Source organism: Rana temporaria, chromosome 7, assembly GCF_905171775.1.
Source record: "Rana temporaria chromosome 7, aRanTem1.1, whole genome shotgun sequence".
Classification (NCBI taxonomy): domain Eukaryota; kingdom Metazoa; phylum Chordata; class Amphibia; order Anura; family Ranidae; genus Rana; species Rana temporaria.
The window spans coordinates 181,467,222-181,482,273 of NC_053495.1; the positions used below are offsets into that span (position 1 = coordinate 181,467,222).

The 15,052-nt window shown below is 44.8% G+C and overlaps 1 protein-coding gene across 3 annotated transcripts in view; it reads left to right on the forward strand.

The window, feature by feature from the left end:
• LOC120945970 (SSX family member 2 interacting protein) overlaps positions 1-15,052 on the forward strand; it is a 63,996-nt gene that overhangs the window by 36,260 nt on the left and 12,684 nt on the right. For all 3 annotated transcript variants that reach the window (XM_040360577.1, XM_040360575.1, XM_040360576.1), the window contains exons 3-8: positions 1,149-1,297; positions 5,311-5,520; positions 7,342-7,452; positions 10,203-10,338; positions 11,709-11,784; positions 12,424-12,601. In XM_040360577.1, the coding sequence (XP_040216511.1) occupies positions 1,149-1,297; positions 5,311-5,520; positions 7,342-7,452; positions 10,203-10,338; positions 11,709-11,784; positions 12,424-12,601 (860 nt within the window). The remainder of the gene's footprint in view (positions 1-1,148; positions 1,298-5,310; positions 5,521-7,341; positions 7,453-10,202; positions 10,339-11,708; positions 11,785-12,423; positions 12,602-15,052) is intronic.

Genomic DNA, 15,052 nt, shown 5'->3' on the forward strand with positions numbered 1-15,052 from the left:
GCGTGTGGCCGGAAGTGGGTGCAAATACCTGTCTTTAGACAGGTATCTGCACCCCCCTCCCCCCTGAAAGGTGTCAAATGTGACACCGGAGGGGGGGCAGGTGCCGATCAGTGGGAGTTCCACTTTAGGGTGGAGCTCCGCTTTAATTTTTCTCAGCAGGTGGTAGTGTTTTACGTCACCGCGTCGGATATTTGACTGATGGTGTGTAGGCAAGACTAATGAAAGTCGGCTTCATCGGATATCTGACGGAAAAATCCATCGGATTAGATTCCATCAGATATCCGATCGTGTGTTCGAGGCTTTACTCTTTAATGAATAAGGATGGAATATTTATAATTAAATGAGAGCATTTGGCTAAAATGCAACTACCTAGCGGTCTTCACTGCTTGGCCTGTCCAGTGCCATATAGCAAGTTCTGTAAAATATAACCAGATTTTCAGATTGTCTCCGATGTCTACAAAGCACAAAATCCATTTACTGAATCAAAGAAAATAGCAGGTTGACGAGCTACAGGTTTTGATTTTGGGGTGTGCCTGTACCAGGGGCAAGGAGCTGGAGTGAAAAAAATGTACATTTGTTTTACAGCTATAAATTGGGGTGCTACATTCTACATAATAAACTCCTGCGAAGGTGCGTGGTCCCTATGGACATTTTTCCTTGCAGCACTAGGCTGCTTGGCTTGAATCTCAATCCTAACACTACTTGCATGGGTTTCCTCCCACACTCCAAAGCCATGCTTGTAGGGTAATTGGCCCTAGTACGTGTATGCATGCATGGGCTTTAGAATTGTAAGCTCTTTGAGGGTGGTGACCAATGTGAATGTACAGTATAAAGCACTTTGGAAATTGTCAGCGCTCAATAAATACCTGCCATAAATATTCTTTAAAGAGAACATGTCATAAATATGGTGGATGTCATGTCACTGCTGACCTATCCTTTTGCAAATGCTAGTTGCCTGGATGCTTTGATCTTTGGCTTGATTACAAGCTTCCTGTAATGTGCTCAAGATTAACACTAACATGTTTAAACTGATAATTAAATGATCAAGATACAAGGACATTAACAGGAAAAAAATATGTACTTTTAAATTTTTTTTTTTTTTATAGATTCTATTTTCTATAATTTTTTTTTTTCCTTTCTTCTCCAAGCAACCAGAATAATTTCCCGCTACAACTCTGAACCCAGAATACCATCCCCAAGCTATCTGCAGTCAACACTCAACAACCGCAAGTGCTCTCAAGATTCAGATTTCTGCAATGATGACAACGTAGAACAATGTGTCGCATATCTTGACCAGGTGAGCCTAGGGTCTTGAAGCATTGCAAATAACACTAGAGAACACTAATGACATAAGGAGCTAGATATTTAAAGGAAAACTCCATTCATGAAATGCACATGGGATATGGCCTACCTTCATATGGCTTTTTTCGTCTTCCTGGCAGTGTTTGCCTACATCAAGGCAGTTTAGTTTAGTAATTTGTGTGGAAGCACCCAGTCCCAAACATGTGATCCTGCAGTAATTAGTTTCTCAGGTAACCAATTATATTCTCTGCGGTCTACACACATCTGATTAAAAAAATATATATATATATATTGGGTAATTTAATTTTTATTAAGTTTTTTTCTTTTAACAATTAGTGAGACAAATGATACAACCAGTGATAAAATAAATGACAAATCGCGCTCCCTAAATATGCCTAAATTATGTAGGTGCCAAATAAAATGCACAAAAAATGTGGTGCATGATATTCTTTTACAATATTCAAACAAAATACAAATAATTCATTATTCAGCCATGAATAAGCACTGATTTTGTGCGAAACGTCGGCTGTCCCCTGTTTCTGTTGCTGTGATCTGGTAATGCTTTTGCTGTTCATTTAATAAAAGACCACCTGTACGGTTTTTGGAGTGCGGCCATCCATCCTTCATTCAACCTTTATGCTTGCCTAGTGCACCGCCAGCACCCTTGGAATCCTGTACCAGTGCATGACCATATAGTAGACCCACCTGGAGCGGTGACTTTCTTTCTTCTACAAATAATTCATAGTCCAATAAATTCCAAAAAAGTCTTCAATAAGGCACTTGCTGCAAAAAAATAAAATAAAATAAATTAATAATAAATAAAATAATGCTTAATTGTGCGAATAAAGTGCTATAAGTGCCAAACAAATCCTCCAATCAGTGCTCCCAGGTGACACCACTCGGCACTTACCAGAAATCTTTTGACCCCTTTTCTCAAAGGAAGTCAACGGGTCAAGTCCTGGGGAAAAAAGTGTGGGAACTCCCACCCAAGATCCACTCCCCCACCAAAAAAAATAAAATGATACGCTCATATGCATAATTACTAAACCGCATGTTTTTTTTTTCCGATCCACTGTACCTTAGTAATCCTTTATGTTACTGGCCGCTTCCTGTATATGGATTCTTTGGGTAGTGTGCGGGTATTTCGTCACTTCCTTGATGCCGCAATGTCTCCTGGGAGCTTTTGGCATTGTTCCCCGGAGACATTGCGGAGGTCTGCCGCGAGTTATCGCGGGATTTAGAAAGAAGAAACTGACAGTGACACAAGCTGGGCATGGCCACTTAGTGAAGGATTGGCTCGGGCGGCTTGGCTACTCTCGACTGCTCTAGTCCTGCAAAGGGAACAGAGTTCCTGCTGTGAAAAAAGTGCAGGAACTCCGTTCCCGCAGGACTTGAGCCCTGGAAGTCAATCAATGCTCACAGGTAAGTAGCTCTCCAAATAGAGTTGGGGGTCACTCATCCCACGATCTCCCGTAGAGGAAAAGGCTATGAAGCAATCTGCCTTGGACACTCCTTTCTCTCCTGCGATAATTCTCCACAACCTTAATGGCATGGAGAAAATGTGAAGGATAACCTCAGTGTAGTAATTTGAAGTTTTTTATTAAAAGGATAAATTATTGCATTTGCATCATAAAAACAAAACCAACATTAAATGGGAACTGCAAACGCTGGTTTGTGTTCCACCTGCCCTCCGTACAATGCACTTTATTAGCTATTTATTGCGGTTTGACACAACTGGATATATGGAATTTATCAATTTAGTGGATTTGTATTTTTTTAATATTGGGTAAGGGTAAGCTCAGCGCCTGTTTACAACAAATATTTATGGTATATGAGTACACGGGCCATTTAGAAAACGCAGCGACACATTTTTTTTAATTTGTGGACTTCTTTGCGCAATTTGATATTCCAATATTGTAAATGTCCCAGTCCATTATAAGAGCAGCAATCATGCGTGGAAAGGATAGATCACGTTTGTCTTGGTTCACTGAATGTAAGAGGGTTTGATGTAGGGCTGTTACTGATTAAAATTTTCGTGTTCGATTTAATAAAAATTTTTTTTTTATCGACTAATTTCGATGAACTATAACGCACATACATTTTTCGGATCCCCACTGCAATATCTGCAGACATCTCCCCCACTGCAATATCTGCAGACATCTCCCCCACTGTAATATCTGCAGACATCTCCCCCACTGTAATATCTGCAGACATCTCCCCCACTGTAATATCTGCAGACATCTCCCCCACTGTAATATCTGCAGACATCTCCCCCACTGTAATATCTGCAGACATCTCCCCCACTGTAATATCTGCAGACATCTCCCCCACTGCAATATCTGCAGACATCTCCCCCACTGTAATATCTGCAGACATCTCCCCCACTGTAATATCTGCAGACATCTCCCCCACTGTAATATCTGCAGACCTCTCCCCCACTGTAATATCTGCAGACATCTCCCCCACTGTAATATCTGCAGACATCTCCCCCACTGTAATATCTGCAGACATCTCCCCCACTGTAATATCTGCAGACATCTCCCCCCACTGTAATATCTGCAGACATCTCCCCCCACTGTAATATCTGCAGACATCTCCCCCACTGTAATATCTGCAGACATCTCCCCCACTGTAATATCTGCAGACCTCTCCCCCACTGTATAGGAAGATTAGTGCTTGCTTAGTCTTACCAGAGAAGCCAGCCGAACACGAGCAGTTGAGGCCGGGTGATGATGTCAGCACTCCGCTCTAGGTTCACCTAGGCCGCCGCCGGATGGACCAAGATGTCCACCGCTCCGGGAGCTAGGTCGAAGCTGCGGCCTTTCCTATGGCCGAGGCAGCAGCGGAGCTCCGAATGACGTGGTGTGCCGATCCGCATATGGTGACCCATTCGGATCACGGATCATCTACAATCCGTTGCACCACTAGTACCGATCAAAAGAATTTACGATTAATCGAGGAATTAATCTTTAATTTCCACAGCCCTAGTTTGGGGTCTTAACCACTTAAGGACCGCCTAACGATGATATACGTCGGCAGAATAGCACCGCTGGGCACAATCACGTACCTGTACCTGACTGTATAAAGCCCAGTGGTGGGTCGCTCCTGCGACCCGGTCTGAATCTCCGTGACCTCGGCCACGGGACTCGCGGACCCGATCGCCGATAGAGTCCTGCGATCGGTCCCCGGAGCTGAAGAACGGGGAGAGCCGTGTGTAAACACGGCTTCTCCGTTCTTCACTGTGGCGCTGTCATCGATTGATTGTGTGTCCCTATATTAGGGAACACACAATGACGTCAGACATACAGCCACACCCCCCTACAGTTGTAAACACATATGAGGTCACACTTAACCCCTTCAGCGCCCCCTTGTGGTTAACTCCCAAACTGCATTTGTCATTTTCATAGTAAACAATGCATTTTAAATGCATTTTTTGCTGTGAAAATGACAACGCTATAAATTTTGTGCAAACCAATCGATAAACGATTATTGTGATTTTTTTTTTTTTTTTTTTTACCAAAAATAGGTAGAAGAATACGTATCGGCCTAAACTGAGGAAAAAAAACTTTTTTTTTATGTTTTTGGGGGATATTTATTATAGCAAAAAATATTGAATTTTTTTCAAAATTGTCGCTCTATTTTTGTTTATAGCGCAAAAAATAAAAACTGCAGAGGTGATCAAATACCACCAAAAGAAAGCTCTATTTGTGGGGAAAAAAGCTCTATGGGGAAAAAAAGGACGCCAATTTTGTTTGGGAGCCACGTCTTTTACCTGCATTTTGGTCCTGGTCTTAAGTGGTTAAGCTCCCTCAAGATGATATGGTGGCTTTATGTGCATGCAAGACCCTGCCGTCAAATTCTTTTTTAAACATGCAGATTCACTCTTGGACAGATTTTTCTGTCTGTAGAGCCAGATTGGGCCACCTTTCTATGCCTGTAGAGGTACTTTAAATTTAGCGGGCCACATTTCATTTAAGGTTTTGCTATAAACTGGCTTTTTTTCAACAGGAGTTGAAGACTTTGGGGTTTCCGTCCTTGCAAACCGCATCGAAGAATGGCAGTGGGAGACGGTTGCATGTGGTGTCAATATTAAACTGCATCTATGAGCTGCTTCAGCGTCACACAAAAGACTTGCGGAGGAGAGAAGATGTGGAAACCCAAATCCTCAAAATAAATAGTGACTTGGAGTATTTGCAGAGTAATCACAGCAAACTTAAGGTAAGTGGAAAGCTTACACTTTCCCCAACTTCACAAAGTGTGTAAGGCCCCTTTCAAAGGAGGCGGGTTCTGTTGGAGTCCGCCTGCTCAGCAGGGTATCTATCCGCTAAGCAAGTGGATGACTCCGCTTAGGCAGAGCAGACACACAGCCTTCTTTCCTCGATGGGTGGTCGGATGTAAACAGACCACCTGTCCATTTACACCTTTATTATCTGATCAGATCCGCCAGAACTCAAGTTCTTCCAGAGTTGATGAGGAATTAAGTATTCTTCTATCCATTAGTCAGCTTTGAAGGTATACAACTCTTGGACTTAAAGGTCTGCAGGATAGTAGCCATGCTGGTATGAATGCAGCCTATGGAATCCTTTTATTGCTCACATGGGAAACGGCCAACTGGGAGTGGGTAATGTTGGCTAATGGCCTGCCCGTCTGTTCTCCCTTTACCCATGAAAGGAGTGTTTGAAAGAAATGTTTCTGGCATGCTTTCTTTGCTATCAATTGTTGCAGCCTAGTCTGCATATCTAGCCAGTAGACATGGTTACCTGGGGAAGGATCTTGGCTATAAGCGGCTATATAGCCTCAAGTACCACTCTGCTGGCCCCAAATACTTTACACCTGCTAGTAGTTTTAATAGTGCTGACTGCCTTGATAAGGACTCAAAGATATACTATTTAAAGCATCCTACACCAAAAGTTGTGGTGCCGTATCAGTCCGTTATCCCAAATTTCCTTTTTTGGAAAGGAAATGGATATATGGAGAAAGCCAGAAGGGATTGATTTCTACGCAACACAGCCAACTGGGCAATTTAGTGTAGCAAATAGTAACAATAGGAAATGATCAGGAATTCCACTGGCCTGAATATGAATGCAGGCAAGATAGGGGAGGAGTTCGGTAGAGCCCAATGCCAAGTCTTTACGGCACAGGGACTTATGGGTTTTGGAGTAGCCAGTGAATTGGGATTAAGGTGTTGTATACACTGTACGCCGTGGATCATGTAGGACCATTTCCCTACATAAATGACAGAAATTAATTTGTGTACCTTGGGTGGAAAGTTTTTGGGAGGTGAGAGTCTATACAAGGTGGATTACAGGTACACCAAGCGGGGTATACAACCGCTTTAAGGCAATCTCTTTATTCTCGGCTGCTGCAAAGAATATGTGTCCCAGTAGTTGAGCTGTCGAACAAGGAATGGACGCGGGGGATTGGCAGGAGGTAAGGGCTGGGTGGGAACATGGTGGGCTAAAACAGGGTCTGTTGGTTTTTGTTTTACTTTTTGAGCTGACTTAGGCCTTTTTCACACTGAGGCGGTTTTCAGTCGTTTTTAGCGCTAGAAATGGCCTCTAAATAATGCAAAAAACACAATAATGTAAAAACCACCTCCTATTAATTTCAGTGTGACTTTCCACACTGGGGCGGCACGGTTGCAGGACGTTGGAAAAAGTCCTGCCAGCAGCATCATCCCAGAACAGTCTGCTCATTGACATAAGCTTAAAAAGTGCTTTGTAAGCGCTGCAACACTGGCGGTTTTTAACCCCCTCTTCGGCCGCTAGCGGGGGTTAATAGCGCTGCTAAAACAAGCAATGCTTTAGCGCTGCCACGGCTTGGTGTGAAAGGGGTCTGAGAGATTGGAGTATCATTCAAGCGTTCAATGTTCTAGTGCAGCTCTAAAATCATGAAGCAGGACGTGTATATGTGACAATCAACTATGACTTCTGACATAGTAAAAATAAAAAATGTTTCATCAGATTTAATGTGTATTTATTTAAAAAAATTAACTACAGGTTTTTTTTCCAAAAAATAAAACGTTCCTAAATGTTTTAGGATCAGCTTGAAGTGACTAAGCGGGAGAATGCTGCTCTTCTGGAAAAAGAACGACAGCAGCTGTGCAAGAATAACAACCTCCTGCAGCTGCTGAAGAATGAGAAAGAGGAGGTGAGTGAGGTGTCCTGGCTTGAATATTTTTTTGGGGTCTCCAGGAATTCCCAGCCAGCATTTGCTCCTCTTAAAGCCTTGTACACACGAAATTGGCCGGTTCGGCAGATTTTCAGCCTGTGTGTACAGCTGTCTGTTCGACAGAAGCCAGTCTCGCGGCTGGCTTCTGTCGATTGGACAAGCAGGAAAAACAGCATGGTGTGACTTATGTGAACTATGACCCACATATGATCAGTGCTGGCTGACAGTCACTACCAGCACTGCTCAGTGTGCTCTGGTGGGGGACAGGTTGGATTCCCCCTGTCCCCCCCCCCCCCCATTGCATGGGAGATTGTCGCACCAACATCGTTTATGTTATGGAGATCTGTTTTTTGTTTTTCGTTCAGCCCGCTAGGATGAAAGGGGGGGGGGGGGACTTCTAGTGTGTACAAGATTTAAGACTTCTGTCCCCATCTCTGCTTTGTAAAGCCCAGTGGCGGCTGCTGCTCAACATTTTTGGGAGGGCGCAAAAGAAAAGATTGCAGCCTCACTGTGCCATGCCATCAAATGCAGCCCCACTGTGCCATGCCATCAAATGCAGCCCCACTGTGCCATGCCATCAAATGCAGCCCCACTGTGCCATGCCATCAAATGCAGCCCCACTGTGCCATGCCATCAAACGCAGCCACTGTGCCCTTTAATTGTCGCCACTGTGCCCTTTAATTGTCGCCACTGTGCCCTTTAATTGTCGCCACTGTGCCCTTTAATTGTCGCCACTGTGCATGTCACTGTGCCCTTTAATTGTCGCCACGGTGCCCTTTGTCGCCACGGTGCCCTTTGTCGCCACGGTGCCCTTTGTCGCCACGGTGCCCATTGATGCCACTGTGCCCTGTAAAATGCACTTACCGTATTTGCCGGTGTATAAGGCGTCCGGGCATATAAGACGACCCCCTAATTTTACAGTTTTTTTAAGATTTTTTGCCTGTACTCACTGTATAAGACGACCCCCCTTCCGAGGCTTCCAACGCTTCATATTTCTTCCTTCTGGAGCCATATTCTTCTTCATTCTTGCTGAAGCTGGAGCCATATTCTTCTTCCTTCTTGCTGGAGCCAATCACAGCGAGCGATGTATTCTATTAATGAATACAAAGCCTGCTTGGATTGGCAGAGGCTGTAACATCATCAGCCCACGCCTCTCTGACTCTCAAAGCCAATCCGAGCAGGCTCTGCATTTGAATGCGTTGCTCAACGGGATTGGCTAAGCGGTATATACTGTATGTACATACAGTATTACCGCACATCCAGCAGGCATCCAAGCAGCTGACCCGGCGTATAAGACGACCCCTGCTTTTTGGCCATTTTTTTTAAGTGTAAAAGGTAGTCTTATACGCCAGCAAATACAGTACTTTACTCCTTCCACGTCCCTCGATGTCTTCTCCCGCATTGGTGACGCTTCAGCCAATCAGGTTACTGATAACCAGAATCGGGGAACCTGATTGGCTGAGACGGTCGTTAGTCTTATCCAAGGAATGCAACCCCCCCCCCCCCCCCCCCCGTACGTTCCGAGGATAAGACATTCGGGAGCCGAGGGCTGTACTCGGAAAGCCTATCAGAGCTCTGATAGGCACTTCCGCACAGCCAACCAGCTGCCGTTATTCAGGTGGCCGGCGCTCAAGTTCCGGCCATCTGAATAGACCAGCGGCAGCTGGCAACAATAACATACATTCATGCAATGCGCCCTCTATGGACGAACTGCCACTGGTAAAGTCATAGGTGGATATAACTCCGAACCAAAGTTTCTTAGAAAAATTCATATGAAAGTTCTCAGAACATTCGTTGGTAGTTTGAAAGATTTTATTTGCTTTTAACACTTTACTGAATGAAAACCACATAGCCTGTTAGAAATGTGTTCCATCCTGCTCCTTTGCATTTTCTCATCATTGCTGTCTAAAATGACGATCTCATCCAGCTAATGATATTAGAAAAAGGAACTAACGTTTTCCCAAGATTTTTTTTCTTTTTTTAATTCTCATCTATGGCCAACTTTACATTACTGGTCCAAAAACAGAGCCCTGAAATATTTAGGATAACTAAGTGCATATATAGTCCATTCATTTCATGGAGTGCTTCTCGTATAGATAAATGGCCCATGTGAGCCATAAATGATGAGTTTAGAGGCATGTTCTATGTTTCAGCTTTAATAAATAGCTACATTTCCTCAGTTTAGTTTACTATCATATGGCTACTGTTGCCATTCAAGGGCTGTAGTTCTTGTGTGGCAGCTGCTGTTGCCATCTACATGATTCAGTTTGGATGCCACATTTTGGATGAATCAGACATGACATGCTGCAGCGTGATCTGACTGGTATGTGGTGGGTTGCCTAATTTGCACATGCATTTTTGTTTTCCTCTGCAGCATTTGTTGCTGGATCAAATGATTCACGTTTAGATGTCCTGTTCTGCTTTGTACATTATCTGTGATCCAATGTAATTGCTGGTCTAGTTTTCAACTGGGGAGATTTTCCCTCACTTGGCTTACCTGCAATTGAAGGAAATTATATTGGTAATTCAGTTGGTAATAAATTCTGACAGGTTCCAACTCCTAACCGCTGTACAAAAAAATGTATTTTTATTCTTGGCTGTAACTGGCAACAGCAATATAAACTTGTCAGGGGTTCTATTTCTTCCCCACAATAGCCCAAAAATGGATCGTTGTGTTGAATTATGCTTGCTTGATTTAAACGCTGTTTTAATACTTGTTTGTTTTGTAGGTTCAGAAATTACAGAACATTATTGCTAGCCGCTCCACACAGCACAACCACAACATGAAGAGGAAGGAGAGGGAGTACAATAAGTTGAAGGAGAGATTGTGCCAGCTAGTGATGGATAAGAAGGACAAGAAAATATGTGAGTGTCACCCTACTAATGTACAGTAATGAGTGGTTTGATGATATGTGTGACCTTAAACCGGAACTCCAGGATTTTCAAATAAATCCCCTATTACCCCCCCACAAAATGCTGAACAGTTATTACATTTGTGAAATTTTCTTACCGTTTTAAGAGAAATGTCCGATTTTAATTTTCAGGAAGTCTGCTCTGTGATTCAAAAAATGTAGCCTGTATTTTGCCAAGGAGGAGGTGTTGGAACAGTGATTGCATATCTCTCCCTCGTGGGGATCTCTGGCTGTGAGAACACCGACAGTGCGCTGTCAATCACAATGGCGGTCAGCGATCAGTGTTTCATACAATACCTGTCACAGCCAGAGATCCCTGCTGTGTCACCAGGGTAATTTCTGATAACGAACCCACTCTGCACGGAGATGGTGGGGTGGAGCTAGCAAAGGAGGGGGAGAGTGGAGAAGGATACCTCCTCCATGGGCGGCACAGACCGGGGGCTGTGAGACCCATTCGCCCACTGCAATTCTATTTCCTCCATGCTCGTTTTCAGAGAACTACGGGTGGGAGTGCCAAGACCGCTGGCTGAGAATACAGGAGGAACAGCAGCCAGCGGTTTCACAAACAGGAAATCACCAGGCAATCAGTTTTTCAGCAAGATCAGCAGCCTTCTGCAGAGGAACTACAGAGCTCAGAAGAACATGGATAGCATAGTTGGTGAAGGTAGATCAGCAACAGGGGGGGGTGGGGGGTGTTTTTTTTATTTTTTTTTTATCCTGGAGTTCTGCTTTAAGGTATATTTGAGTCTTGGGGGGGGGGGGGGGGGGGGGGGTTATTTACCAAAGGCAAATCCACTTTGCACTGCAAGTGCATTTGGAAGTGCAGTTGCTGTAGATCCAAGGGGGACATGCAAGGAAAATAAACAGCATTTCAGCTTGCACATGATTGGATGATAAAATCAGCAGAGCTTCACCTGATTTCAGATCTTCTCCTCAGATCTACAGCGACTGCACTTCCAAGTAGATTTGCCTTTAGTAAATCAACCCCTTAGTGTATCTCTAGGTACCTTCTTTTGTAACAAACTGCTTTTATTACGTGGTGACATCAATTCATGCTGGGGCAGTTGCTAGGAGCTTTGTTCCTATTGACATAGGCACCCCCCAACCCCTTCTTCCTTCCTGGATAGCAAATGCACTTGGTCCAGACTTGATGTTAAAAGTTGAGCGTTTTGTAAAAGGATAAAGCATAGGGAAATGTATATGCATTTCAGATATGTAATGATCAGGTTTTCTATTATGCCCAGACATGCACATTAAGATCATTTAGTATATGGGTATTGGTGGTTGAATGCCTCGCTTACACTTTTTATTTTGATCCTGCAGCCATCGATGTGCTGAATTATGTGGGCCGCGCTGATGGTAAAAGGATGGCTTGGAGAACAAATAAAACTGATGCCAAGTGAGTAGAAATTCAGGGCCTCAATGGCGTGTTTTTATTAGTTGTAGTAACCAATTGCAATCCAGCAGTTTTGTTCTTGGGAACAATGGTAAATAAAACCTATCACTGTCTGATATGGGTAAAGTGACGGTTGTTTGCCTCAAAACCTCAAGAGACGTATGGGGGGGGGGGGCATTCTCACCTATGTCGATGCAGCATCGATCTTATGCTGCAGATGTCCCCTGCCGGCTCGAAGACCAAGAACAGGGGGATTACATGATTGTTGATTGCTCAGTTCTTGGTCTCCAGTGAGTAGTCACGGTCAGCCACCAGCTCTCTGCTTTGCCCCCTGGCATTCACTGAAATGACAGGCTTTGGAGGGGCGGGAGCTGCTGGCTTAGGCTCTCAGCGCCTTGCTGAGATGCTGAGCCAGTTGGGCATCTGGGCAAATACCCACATTGTCTGGATCCCTGCAGAGTCTTGACCCACTCTGTGGCATCAGTTGACAGCAGACTTTAGCCCTCTTTCGCCTGAATCTGGGTCACAGGAGTGCAGAACGCAGTGCACGCCTGTGATCCAGAAGAGAAGTTTGGCAGTTTGTAAACAGAATTCTGGTGGGAGAGTATGTGGTACACGGTACCAATGTGTTTCTGCTTTCAGGAACGAGGAGGAGATGTACAAAGTTCTGCTTGGTGATTATGAACAGCGACAGAAGCAGCTCATGCTGGAGAATGCAGAACTGAAGAAAGTCCTGCAGCAAATGAAGAAAGAAATGATCTCCATCCTCAGCCCACAGAAACCGAGAGCGAAGGACAGATTGGAAGATAGTCTGGGACCAGTAAGGATACTTTTTTTTTTTCTCTTTGTGTGTAGATTGTAAAATCTCCTTTTTATATGTGCCAACGTGTATGTTGTGCGATGACCTTCCTGATCGCAGAAAAACAAATCTATTTGTTTATGCTTTCACACAGCATAATTGGTGGTAAATCTTGAGCAGATTATACAGAGATTGCGGTGTTGTATGCATGTTTGGTTAGCTCAATTACAGGCATACCCCACTTTTAGGTACACAGTAGGACCAGAGCATGTATGTAAAACGAAAATGCACTTAAAGTGAAAAAATAACTTTTTTCACTTCTAGGGTGTAGTGGGGGGTCAGGAGCTGTAGTTGAGGTCTCAGGGGCTGTAGTGGTGTCAGGGGCACACTGGAACAGGGCGGGCTATGCTCTCGGAGCTTCAGCTCCTTCTACTGCGGCTGCAAAATGTCTGTACAGTACTTGTAAGGCACTTTACATACACTCACAGGTATGTCCTTACTCGCGAGTGTATGTAAAGTAAGTGTACTTAAAGCGGGGTATGCCTGTACTTGCATTTTTCTTCATCATCATAAATGCTACTCTTGGTTTTCTAATATGGGTCTTCTTGGGTTTTTCTCTTCATTGTAAGAAAACTGTCACCTTGCCCATGATCTGTGACCCACCTCAGCTGGCCAGAATACTCTACACGATCAGTTATAGAGGAGCATGTGACTTGCTCCCCTGTGGTAGAGTCTGGACCTAGTGACCAATGGCTGTCACATGACTGGGGTTAGTGACATCACCCCAAGGAGGAAGGAGCTGCAATGGAGCGCAAGTGAGTAAAAGTGGATCAGGGATGGCCTTTGCAGATATATTGGCAACCTCTCCATGCAGGACAAAGTGACAATGTTTTTTTTAACCACCTCAATACCAGGCGTGTTCACCCCCTTCCTGCCCAGGCCAATTTTTTTTTTTTAAACCAATATTGTTATTTTGATGGTATTTAGTCACCACTGGGTTTTTTATTTTTCGCTAAACAAACAAAAAAGTACCGTATTTATCGGTGTATACCGCCCACTTTTTTGCCCTGAAAATCAGGGCAAAATCGTGGGTGCGCGGTATACGCCGATACCCGCTTTCCCGCGCCGAGTTTTGAATACTGCGCCGACATATAACGAGCGCAGTACACTCGGGTATAGTTGGGCAGTCTCGGCTCCTTCCGCGCTCACGTCCTGGACGTACAGGACGTCAGCGCGGGTAGCCGAGCATTGCCGACAACACACGGGTGTACTGCGCTCTGTATATGTCGGCGCAGTATTCAAACTCGCCGCAGAAGGACGCCGGACCCGCCGCAGAAGGACGCCGGACCCGCCGCAGAAGGACACCGGACCCGCCGCAGAAGGACACCGGACCCGCCGCAGAAGGACGCCGGACCCGCCGAAGAGGACACCCGAAGCCGCAGACGAACGCCGGACCCGACGAGGCCGGCGATGGACGCCGCGCAAGACCCCAAACTGTAAGTACAAAAAAAGTTTCCACAGGATTCGGGTCAACTTTGGGGGTGCGCGGTATACGCGGGAGCGCGTTATACCGCAATTAATTTTTCCTAAATTATGGGCACTGAAGAGGCTGCACTGATGGGCTCTGTGCCCTGTCAGACTTGCCAGGTATTGGCTCTTTTCACACAGACAACATGTGGGGAAAATAATCACAATTGGCAGCACTGTTTACATGTGACCACCTGTAATTGGACACAGCTGATAACATAGTAAAGAGCTGCTGTGATTGGCCCTTTTTTCCCAGTCTGTGATCAGCTGTGTCCAAGGACACAGCATTCAGTGTGCACCTGATGTGCTCCCCTGGGGACACGTGGGAGGATGCCTAAGGACAGGTTGATCCTGCCTGTTCCTGTGTGTGTGTGTGTGTGTGTGTGTGCTGACCATAACAATCATGGCTACTGATCCCTGATTACTGTGGTCGGGTTACATGCCTTTGTCATCCTGCTGTCTCTCTTCTCTCTTCCTCCCTCTCTGCCTGTCAGCTCGGGAGTCTGTGTTATCCATCTTCTCTTTCTTTTCTTTTTTTTTCTTCTTTTTTTTGGGAGCCTGCAGAGCATTGCACCCATGGTCAGCAGATCGTGGGCACCATGCAGACTGTATGTAAGCTGTGTGCTTGTACCTCATACGAGCATTCAGTTACACACTAACAGGAACTTTCAATTACCACATTGAGTACTACAATTGAGTATTCCTTCATTGAGAACTACAACCTGACAGCCTTTTCAGGTGTAGTGGTTGTAGTTTCCCATTCACAGAGCACTGTGAATGAGTGATGTGGCTGGGTGGGCATCTTTTTTTGAATTGTGGCAGCAGCAGCAGCAGCACTAACCTGTTAAAATGTTGCACTCAGAATACGGGTGTAATATGTTTAGAAGAGGTGAACTTATCTTTAGGCTTGGTTCACATATGAGCTGCATGCAGCTCCCAGCAGGG